General features: G+C 35.7%; 1 protein-coding gene across 3 annotated transcripts in view; it reads right to left on the bottom strand.

The window, feature by feature from the left end:
• LOC128989682 (rap guanine nucleotide exchange factor 2) overlaps positions 1-11,262 on the bottom strand; it is a 278,269-nt gene that overhangs the window by 218,479 nt on the left and 48,528 nt on the right. Inside the window, exons 2-3 of one of the 3 annotated variants that reach the window (XM_054411722.1) lie at positions 1,910-2,063; positions 772-933 (exon numbers count right to left, since the gene is read on the bottom strand). In XM_054411722.1, the coding sequence (XP_054267697.1) occupies positions 772-840 (69 nt within the window). In that variant the 5' untranslated portion in view covers positions 841-933; positions 1,910-2,063. The remainder of the gene's footprint in view (positions 1-771; positions 934-1,909; positions 2,064-11,262) is intronic. The other 2 variants (XM_054411732.1, XM_054411740.1) reach the window with 2 other exon arrangements.

Here is an 11,262-nt window from a genome sequence, read left to right as displayed (position 1 = left end):
GCTGTGTGGAATTGTAAAATCAAAATTCATTTGACAGTTAGTTCTGCTTGTTTACTTTTAAACTTTGTAGGTTTGTTCTTTGTTACCATGGATACCATCAATCAATATTTACTTTTAAATCTCTCACCTCAAATTTTTGAATGCCCACTGGGCAGAGCCGTAGGACAATATCGAAGCAGGAATAGTTAGTTCTATATGTATCCTCGGAACTGTAGCTTCATTTGCGTGCAATTTGAGCCCAGTAGGTTCAGTAGTTTTTTAGATTAGCTCATACAAACACACACACACACACACAGACACCACCTCTTCTTTATAATAGTTATAGATAAACCACCCCCAATTTTCAGAAGAAAGGAGTAAGTACGAAGTGTATAACTGTGTTGTGTTGATGTCACCTTCAATTAGGCTGCCAAATTAGGCGTGATAACCTAATCCCTCCATTATTACTGGGTCCAGTTTCGAACCACAAAAAGCTGCTGACTATTCTCAGGATCGAACTGGCGGTCTTTTGATTAAGTTAGTAAGCATCAGTCAGTAATCGTTAGCATAGTGATAAATTACTGGATTTTGGACAGGGAGGCGTCTCTTTTCTAGAATGAAACATGAAACCCAGTCATCACCCAAACTTCCCTTAACAATTCAGGTAAAACAATTCAGTTATAGTTCTTGATTGATTTACTTGGTGCTTATAGGTAAGGAATTTGTGCATGACTAATCTTGCTACAGTACAAATTGTTGAAAACAATTATGTATCCTAACTGCAATATTTACCTGCAGGTTTCGACGGTCCGGGTTCTTGCACAGTGCCCTGATGAAATGGGGGTCAATATAGTCCGTCATTGCTCACCAGCCACATGTTTCCCATCACTCCATCTCACTCGATCTTATTGTCACTCTCACTACTCACTCCATTACTCCGAGAGTCACTCCTGCCTGTGCGGGAGGAAAAGAGGTATAATTCTGGAGAAATTGATTATTCCTGCTTATCCAATCATTTGAGTTAGAAATAACTCCGAACTGGGACAACCCCAGTTGATTGTGATGATAAGTTAAAACGCACTGATGTGATATTTATTAGTCACGTGACGTACGTCAGTTTTTTAGTAGGGGAAGATCTCAAATACAGAAGAAGTAATCGTTTATGAAACCTATCCCTTTTCCCAAATGAGTGAGCTTAGGAGCTTTTGCTGTGCCGCAAAACACGTAGTCATAGCATTATCACAAGGCTGAAAGCCAGTGGCGATTGTCGTGATATTAACCCTAAACTTTGGGACAGAAACGCTGTCCTCTAATCACTAGACTATCTACGCCTGGCTATTGTTACAGGTTAACAAATAAACAAAATGTGTACCCACGGTATATTGTGATCTATGACTCAAAGCATGGTTAGCTTTCAACAAACCGGGAGTGAATATTTGATAGCAATCTATGAAGTGAGGCCACGAATTTACACGCCCAATAGAATAACTCGCTACCACGGTAGCTCAAAGTGAAAATCACGATCCGTGAACGACGTGAATCATCATCCACTTAGCCTGAGCGCGCACTAGGATTACGGACGTGGATTAACTATTTAGAAGCTTAGTTCCAATCAGTTTTGGAAACATAAGCCAACGAGTAGACTGTACTATAAAATGATCCAAGAATTGTATCCGTTATATGTCTTTTAAAACAAAAATAAACTATTTATTCTTATAGATTATTAATTGGCTTGGCTAGCAAAAGTGTGATATGCGAAAATTGTAAGTCCATTTGGATGAGCTATTTTACGACTAAAATATCCGGTGTCTCAGAAAACATTGTGTAAATAAAAAAAACTGCCTTTTCGGAATGTGTTAAACCTCGAAGGAAATCAGCTTTGTAGGCAAACAAAACGTACTAACTAGCTGTCGTTCCATAGCGTTCTTACCTTTCTACCCGAAAACAATAGAATAATGTATAGAAATGGCATCAACTGGGGTCGTTAGATGCGTTATCACGGAAGCTGGTAGGAAGTGACTCTCAGACAATGGCTATTGTACTGTTGGGACAAAGACGACTGATGCACTTGGGGGTCCACGAATCTGGAACAAACAGAGAACGTTACTACACAGGTCGTGGCATTAATTTGGTGTGAAGTAATACAATATTATTTGTAGGCCTATATATTTGAGATAGCAAGTATCGCACACTCCACTCCTACAACCACTCCACAACTCCCACTCCTACAACTAGAATGACACAATGGGATCTACAGTTTAGATTTTAATAGGAAGAGATATCCAACAGAGAATAATCTCGTCACCTAGAAGAACTCCTGGATAGATGCACTCTGTAACACTGAGTCGCGGAGTTAAATCCATTGGATAGAGGTCACGTGCTCTAATTGCGTTTTTAATCCACGTGGACTCATGAATAGTTATGTAAAGCTGTCACTTGAGTTGCAAAGGCACTTGATCATACTCTCGCGAAAATGAATCAAAAGTTATGAAATTGGAATTGGTTAGAAACTAAGCTATTTATTCTCATTAGATACAATGGATGGTTAGCACATAGTTTTACGGTGCATACTAGCCTATTGATTACATATTAGCTTACGATCACGATGTACCAGTGGAGGCTGTGGTACTTATTCATGAGTACAACCGCATAGACATTAGTGGAAAAGTCGTCTCCTTTGTGATTTCTACCTTGACTAAAAGCCGATGTTGGAAAAACTGAAAATTAATTAAAATCTTCAATCAGTTAGCTACAGTATAATTTACTGTATGGTTGGTCTACAGATGTACAGTAAGGTACACTCAAAATAATCTGTCCCTTCAGTATGCACCAAATATGTGCAGCAGAAATGACTGCTGACTAAGAAGAACAAGTTTTTTAATTAGCGTGTAAACGTACACAAATTTCATCACAATAGAGACGCCGACCTGTGGGAATTTTCTCACGTCAGAGTCAGTGTGCGTGTGTGCTCCCTTGTGCGTGTGTACGGCCATGAGTTGAGCCGGGTTCATCGGAAATGAGGGTGCAAAGAACTCGTGGGTCTTGTGGTCATTTTCAAACGCCTTCCAGCCTGCCAGCCCCGGTGGAAGATTCTACAACAGCTACCAAAGAAAACGCCGATCCGGTGTTTGGTCAAGAAAGATTCAATTTTCTGATTGTCAATGATCAATGGAATGGTCAGGTGGCCAACACTCAGAACAAGAAGAACAGTATGTAGTAAGTTGAATACATCTTGGGCTGCATTTTTATTCATATCAGAATGTGCTATCTACTTGTTTAGAAAATATGAAATCTTCTCACTGTCTATGAGCAGTACAATAGCCTTGTTTAATCATGTGACATGCAAGTTAAATATAAGTATAAGTCAGTGAAAGGAAAAATTGTATAGGCTGAATATGTTTATTCACATCAAAAGGTAAGTTGGTTGAATTAGTTAATTCCATTTTTTATTCTATGCTCTGTGGTTAATTCTCTGTTGGGTAATCTTTTACATATGAACTTTCTCGTCTTTCACAATCTTAGAATGCTATATTTTATTTGTATGGGAAATTTCTAAACTTAGTTTTGTTATTATCTAACGTTGACCTGTTTCTGGAAGTCATAATTATTATTAATAGCCCAAAGCCAATGATGCTGTCTAACAAAAGGTTGACGTTATATAGGCAACTAACAAGACCAGGATTTTGGCCGTTACCTTTCAAAAATTGGGTCCAGAATCAATTTAGCTCTCTTGGAATCGAACCATCAACTTTTAATTTTAAGGTGAGAACTTCAACTTCTTTCCTATCCAGATAAGAAAAAACTGTTATACAGTTTCTTGTAAAATCACTTGTTTCAAACAAGATTTCTGTCTCCAAGGGTTTTGTTTTGCACAATACAGTTCCAAGGAAACCCGATCTCAATGAGAAATTACCAAATCCTTGCTTTGTGTCTACTCATAATTTAGAGGCATACCATGAGATCAGCGTGATTTGGATTGAACCCTAATTTCGCAAATCAAATTCAATTAGGGCTACATTTAAAGGAAATGCGTATGAGAGAAAATTACAAATAACCATGACATACCAGTATTCAAGTATATACTTGCAACCAAAAGGTGAGTGAGCGCAGCGAACGAACTTCAACCCGGAGGCGAGTTAGCGTAGCGAACGAGCTAACCTGAAGGCAAGTGAGCGCAGCGAACGAGCTCCAACCGTAAAGGTGAGTGAGCGTAGCGAATGAACTTCAACCAGGGCGTGTGAGCGCAGCGAACGAACTTCAACCAGGACGTGATTGAGCCATGCGAACGAGCTCACATATGAAGTTAAACGGGGCAAAGCCCGCGGTTACAGCTAGTTCAAGTATATACAACCGTTGTTTATAATTAAAATAATTGAATAGGTAGTCTAATTAATTGGTCTAAAAATCACATTTGGAACATCAAACTGTCTTATGAAATCGCTCTCCCTTGGCGTTTGTGGTTGCAAGAATGGCGTGCCAATGAGCCATTCAGTTTTAAACTGTAATTGCTTCTGGATCTTGTAGGTAATTGCAGAAGTTTAGTTGGAGCCGCAACACAAATGGGCCTCTACTTGACTGTAGCCATTATATTTGTAAGCCAACCAATATGAAAGATCCTTATGGATAGGTCTGCAATCAGTATCCACCCATATTGATTTTAATGCGCCAATCTTTGGTTGATATGATTGAAGTTTAGAAGGTTAAGTATGATGGTGTGTTTTTAATAGGGAGATATAAGGTTAAGAGGACGGTTGAATAGAACACCATGTGAATAGAGGATATGGAAGAATGTCCAATTGCTTATCATTAACTAATTAGTACCAATGCACAAATAGACAACATAAGGTAGGTCAGAAAATTTTCTACTACTCTTTTTTAGAGTCCGAATAAGAGGGTACCGAGAAAACATAATTGTAAACCCAGATGACCAAGCATTACTTATAAATTAACTTAGTAGTGAAATAAGACTTTGAGGTATAGAAAATAACAAAAGAAATATGTGTAGTATGCTCAACCGTTTGACCCTCTTTTAATATGATATCTGGTACGTGATCGGGAAGTAGCGAAGGCACAGGACAAATTGTCGGATTCGTGCTCGTTGAGGTAACTACTGGTACCTATTTAAATAGGCTGTAGAAAGGTCAAATTACTGATTTTCACGAGTCATAAACCTGTTTATAAAATAAATGTATGTGATAACACTCGCTACGTTGAAGATGGACAGTCAATTACTCCTCCAGTCTACAGGTCCCGACTGTTAGCAAAAGACTTTTCAAAAAAGCAATACACACTCCAATCCTGTTAAAAGCAGATTTTTTAATCAAAACCTGCAGTAATAAAATTATTTACGCTAACATTACGTTATTGCTGTGAACAGCTAATCAAGACAATGGAGATGTTTTTTATCTTGACAAACTTAAACGTACGACGTAAAAAGTCAAATGTTTAACATTGAGACCCTGGTTATTTTATCTTTGGACATTGGGGCATTTTCATTTTAGCTTTGGACTTTGGGACATTCGTCTTTAATTTCTTTTGGACACAGTGGTATTTTCTTTTGTATTATTTTAAAATATACAATATTCATTTTGTAAAACGAAGGTGGACACGCTTTAACACCCTACCACACTTAAAGCGCAAGAGAACATACAAGTTCATTATTGACGAATGGTACAGAAAGTAGGGCAGGTTTAACTAGAGCTGTTCCTTAGGGCCAAACTGTCCCTTGATATAATACTACTGTCAACATTTTAATCCCTCAATGTCCAATTTAATCCTTGGCTATGCAAATGTACAAACTAGAATCGTTAACAAAATCTAAACGGAAGTAAAATATATTTCATACCACAGTTTTGAAACCGGACAGTTTACTGTAATCTTTATTTCATTTAATGATTTCCATGACGTATCCCGTTGAATTTCAGAAGAGACACTTCATGATTTATAAATAAGAAAAATAATAACAGAGGGTAATTTACCCCCGGTCATTTGCAAGCTTGAGTTTTGGATTCACTGAAACAAAATAACGTCAATGTAACAGTGAATCAAAACAAGCACGCCAAAACAGGGTATCTTTCCATGGTCGAAACAGTTTCCTGATCTCCGATTCTAATTCGTCATCGGGAGTAGACGACCTTCCTAGAAAAGTAGTTTATACTTATCAATCGCGTTCGTACAGAGGTAGGTTCATGTTTGGAAATGTAAATGGCGAGTGATGGACGATCCATCATGATGGATGGATGGTGGTTTAGCGCGGTTCAGACTACAAACCATGTTGTCAATGATTGCCATTATGCTTTAGCTTTCATAACTCTTTTACAGCTTGAAATAAAATTCCTAAAAACTTGGAAAGATACAAACACCACACGTTTATAATAACAGTCTGTGTTTAAATGTGTTACCAGCAAAGAATATAATCGAGTATTCTATACAATACTTAGGTCTAGAATGAATCAGGCCAAATATAAAATGGAGCGTTATTATAAAGTAAAATTCTAGCCTGTCCCTTTACAAGTTTGTACAGCATTTTACAATAACTGACACATAGACCATTGCACGTGTTGTAAACTCTTTGAAAGTTTAAGGCCGTCTCTTTGCGTTCCCACCAAAGAATCGATTAGGGAAACCGTAGAAAGCGAGGGTGATAACAGCTTAGTTCCGGACACACCCTCTGCTGGATTTATCGTCGACGCCCAGATAACACGGGGTTGAAAGCTTCCTCAATAAGTGATGGTTCCGCAAATTGGCAATCGAAAAGACTTCTTTGTACGGTAGGAGTTTTATAAAATTGTTGAAAGAAAACTGTTCTCCGTTTAAAGTTAATTTTTTGGTGATGGTGAAATCACGCCATATAAGAGATTATCGATAAGTTTGCCTTTAGTAAAAAATAAAGTTTTCCTACAGTCACCCGACAAAGTGGGCTTCCTTGCACAGATTATACAGAAAGCCTTAATTTGGCACACAGTTTTAACTTTGGTGCACACCAGTATTCCAACCAAACAACAAAACAGCGTGCTTTTATTATGCACGTAATCCGTGTACGCTTGAAAATAAGTTGGAAATAAGTTGAAAATAACTTAAAGATATTACGACTACGATCAACTGGTGCGCAGCGTTTCCCTTTTGTTCAGTGTTTGGATTTAACCTAACCTAATAACGTGTTGGACTAATTATTTATATGATTTATAGTAACTGTAGGGAAAATATCATGTGTAATAATACGAGTGCAAACTGCCTTTGCCGCACTCGAGAAACTTTCCACACTCGCTTACGGCTTGTGCGTAAACATTTATGTCGTGTGCAGCAAAGTTACACTTCGCCCACTAGTTACACAACTAACTATTTCCTAGCATTTTTGGGTATGAAATATGTTCCCGTCTCAGTTGAGAAAAACAGGGTGATTTTTCATTCAACCCAAATTACAAGTACCGAGGGACAAAACAAGCTTAAACGTTGGCAGGCCTGTTTTATTTACTTCATTGCTGATCAGCTGATTGATGCATTGTTGTCTACAACGTTTATTGTTTTGGTTAGTTTATTGAGAATAAGACCGAAAATTGTTTTAAGTTTTAAGAGTTTTAAGTTTTAAGAGCATACATTTTAGAAGAAAACAGTTAAAGTAAATAATTGGTTTTATGCCAAGAATGGGTTTGAAATTAAGCTTCCAGGTATAATTCCAGGATCTAATAAACTATAAATTCTATTCAAAAACTTTAAAGGAATGTTAAACCAGATCTGCTTCAAACAAAAATCTTAGGCATGCGCAATGCACTCTTATAGCTTGCAAAAACACAATTATTGAGTTTTATTTCAATAAATTTCAAAGAACACCAAACCGTGTAGGTAACAATGCATATCACCTGATCGGCTATGAAGTAGAGGAAACAGGGCTACCAAAATAATAAACTTGATTTTTGTCCTTAAACAGTGTCCCTCGGTACTTGTAATTTAGGTTGCGTTAAACAATACCCCCGCCGCAGCAAACCTGCCATCTAAGCGAATTTCCATTTTCCTGAATTGGTTTTCAATTAAATCTATTTAAATAGCATTATGTCTAGCGAGTACCTAGGTTTGCTGCTACAGGGAAACTAATAAAGTGTGATTTGTTAGTGAAATATTAATAGCTTAGTATAAAATAAATAAATTTGCCAGGTTTGATCAAAATATATCCATAAAGAAGCAAACTACAACATTTTACAATATTCTTCAGAAGAATAACAAGAGAATTTTTAAATCATGTTTTTTTTATTTTCTACGTACCGTAACTAATTACCGTACAAAAACACTTTGAAATACTAAATTATTTGTTTTTTTAAGCTCATTAAAAAGGTCTAGAGAAAAAATTGGGGAATTTCGTGTTTTGAGGGTCAAAAATGAGAAAATCCTATCTTTACCCCACAAAACCCCCCTAAACTACCGTTCCCATGGCCCGATCATAGTTCTTGAACTCATCCAAATTTATCCCGCTTTACACCTTCAAACCAAATTTTTATCAAAATCGGACAAAAATTACTCAATAAATCGCGTTCACGAACACATATACAACTCTCTCTCTATATATAAATATATAATTGATATAATTTTGAACGAATGGTGTTTTTGGCCTCTGGGGACATCAAAATGAAAAAGTAAATCGGTCCCGGACCTAGGTCTTGCCGTGCCACCTACGGTAATAGCTACTTCCCTAAAGAGAAATTCGTTAAAACTCCCTGTATTAGAAAATTACAAAAATAGTACAGTTTCTAGAATAAATAGTCAATGATAGTACACAAACTCAACCGAATATACATAGCCAATGATACTTGTATTACAAAACTATAATAACTAGAATAATTATAATTTTAAATTAGTGAATACGAAAGACAAGCAATTAATCAAACCATCTTTGTTTGTAGTGCACTCTAGGATGGGTAGAAACCTATACATACACATTGAGCACATAAACACAGCGTCTAGATCGTATTACTCTATGTGTTTTACTCTGAGGTTTCAACGTCAAAGACGACCGAGTGTTTATTGTTTGCGTTAACACTGCTAGTGTTCCAAGAATAAAAATATCATATTGTAACAGAATATAGGAAATAGGTCAGTTGGCCGAGGATGACGTCAGACCTAACACGTTGTTGTATTCTTTACAGATCTATTTACAATCTATAATCAAGTAAGGTTTGCACCAGTAGCTGACAGTATAAGAAACTATACGCACTTAATAATCTGTGGTTTTAAATAAATAGGAACTAAATAGATATTACGGATTTTATGTGATTTTAAACTTAGTGTAGTTTTCAAATTTGTCATACAAAAAGGGTTTTTTAAATATATTTTATAACATTTCTAAACTTAATTCAACCTTTGTACGTGTTCCAGTGGCTGACAGTGAAAAAAGTGCTTGTACCAGTAGCCAACCAGTAGCTGACTGTCAGTTGTCCCAGTAGCTGACACTGGAACTATATGTAATGGCTGCTAAACCTAAGGGTTTTATAATAATTTATAAGAAGAATAAAATCTAACCTAGTTAAATTATAAAATCATGTAAAACGTTATTAAGAAAATTTATTTTACATATTTTAAAATAAAAAATATTTACATTAAAAAAAGTTAGGCCTAATATAAAAATTACCATGAGACCTACGGTAATAGCTCTATTTCCAATAGGGAAATTCGCTAAATGTAGTTATGGGGTCTTATTTCTTTATGATAATGACATTTTAAGGTGTGGTTGAGATCACATAAATTATAAATAGCATGCAAATTTTGATGGGTAAAACCAATTTAATATTGTGCAAGTAGCAAATATCCCCTGTCAGCTGGTGGAACTTGTATGGCTTTTGTGTACCAAAGACTGACATTGATATAATTTTAAATCCAAAACCCCTAACACCCCAATTTTATCATGAAATTGTCAACAAAGGTATAATTGATCAAAATAATGAGCCTAATCATTAATACTATTTAAGAAATTTAGCGAAAATGACAAAAACCCAAACTTAACTTCTTAACAATTTCATTAAGGGAATCGACTAGTGTACAGACAGGGTCGCTTTCAAACCACCACCATTCAGCGAGTATGCGCTAAATTTCACTGATTTGTTTGTAAACAAATCAAGAATAAACATATGTTCTTCTAACAATGCAATCGTGTGTACATATTTTTAAGAGACCACATTATAATGTAAAAAAAAAACTCAAACTGTCAGCTTCTGGAGCACTGTCAGCTACTGGTGCATTTACCTTAGTTGTTAGTTTCTCGAAGTTATTTAATCTACAGGGTGTCCAGTAACTATTTGTACACATGTATATAGCGTTATTGCTTAGTTTAAGAAAAACACATTTCACCATAGGAACCTGGGTCTGTGGTGCCTAGTGTACCGTCTGTCTGTATTTATGTGTTTTACAAAACAATTAATAACTCCTAAACGGTTTGAGATACAGCGTTGAGATTTTGCAAAAATGTTTATCTTATTAAGACCTGTTTTGGTTTAAAGTTATACTAAAAATCATAAACCATTTCAAAATGGCGGCCATTTAAAATATTTAATGCAAAATTTCACGTAAACTGTTAACTTAACAAAGAAATTAAAAGAGACAAAATGGTTGGTAAATCTTGTTTTTCAATCATACCTTATTTTTTAAGAATGGATAAATAATAACAGAGAAATGTGTTCTTTTCGTAATGCATGACCACTTTTGATAGATTTACCACTAATTTTTTTTTGTATCAATAGACTGTTTTTAGTGTTACTGTTTGCATATTTTTAATATTGTTGTACTATTTTATTTGTATATTTCCAATAATACATTTTGGAGACAGAATCACGATTGATCTGTTATGTATTATTTGTTTGTAACACAAAACAAGCAATCCCATAAATCGAAAGTTTAATCCGACTATTAATTGAATTAAGGATATTAAAAACTCGGTGTATGATTGTTGAAAGCCAGCACTAGCAATATACAATAAAATAAGAGTATTAACAAATTAACAGCAGAAATGAAAATACTGAACAATAACTCTGTTAGTACAGTAACATTGCTAACTGTTATTTACACAGTTGCATATCATTCTGCTTTATCAACAGATTACTTGGTCGTTATTTTCCCAGGGTTACATTTGCAGCTCAGAAGAGTAAACATGAGGCTTTATTCTGTGTCAGTGGGCAGATATAGATTTTCAACTCGTATCATTTACTTTAAAAGGTTAAAGTTTAACTAAAAATTTTGTCACCATTAAAAACTTTTTTTCAGTACTAAGAACTACAAATTTAATGCGTGTATTTCAAGTAG

This window comes from Macrosteles quadrilineatus, unplaced genomic scaffold, assembly GCF_028750875.1.
Source record: "Macrosteles quadrilineatus isolate MER2022 unplaced genomic scaffold, UCM_ALF_1.0 Scaffold_1__1_contigs__length_201487025, whole genome shotgun sequence".
Taxonomy (NCBI): Eukaryota; Metazoa; Arthropoda; class Insecta; order Hemiptera; family Cicadellidae; genus Macrosteles; species Macrosteles quadrilineatus.
The sequence above is the reverse complement of the archived record's forward strand: the minus strand, read 5'-3'. Positions and strand labels throughout refer to the sequence as shown.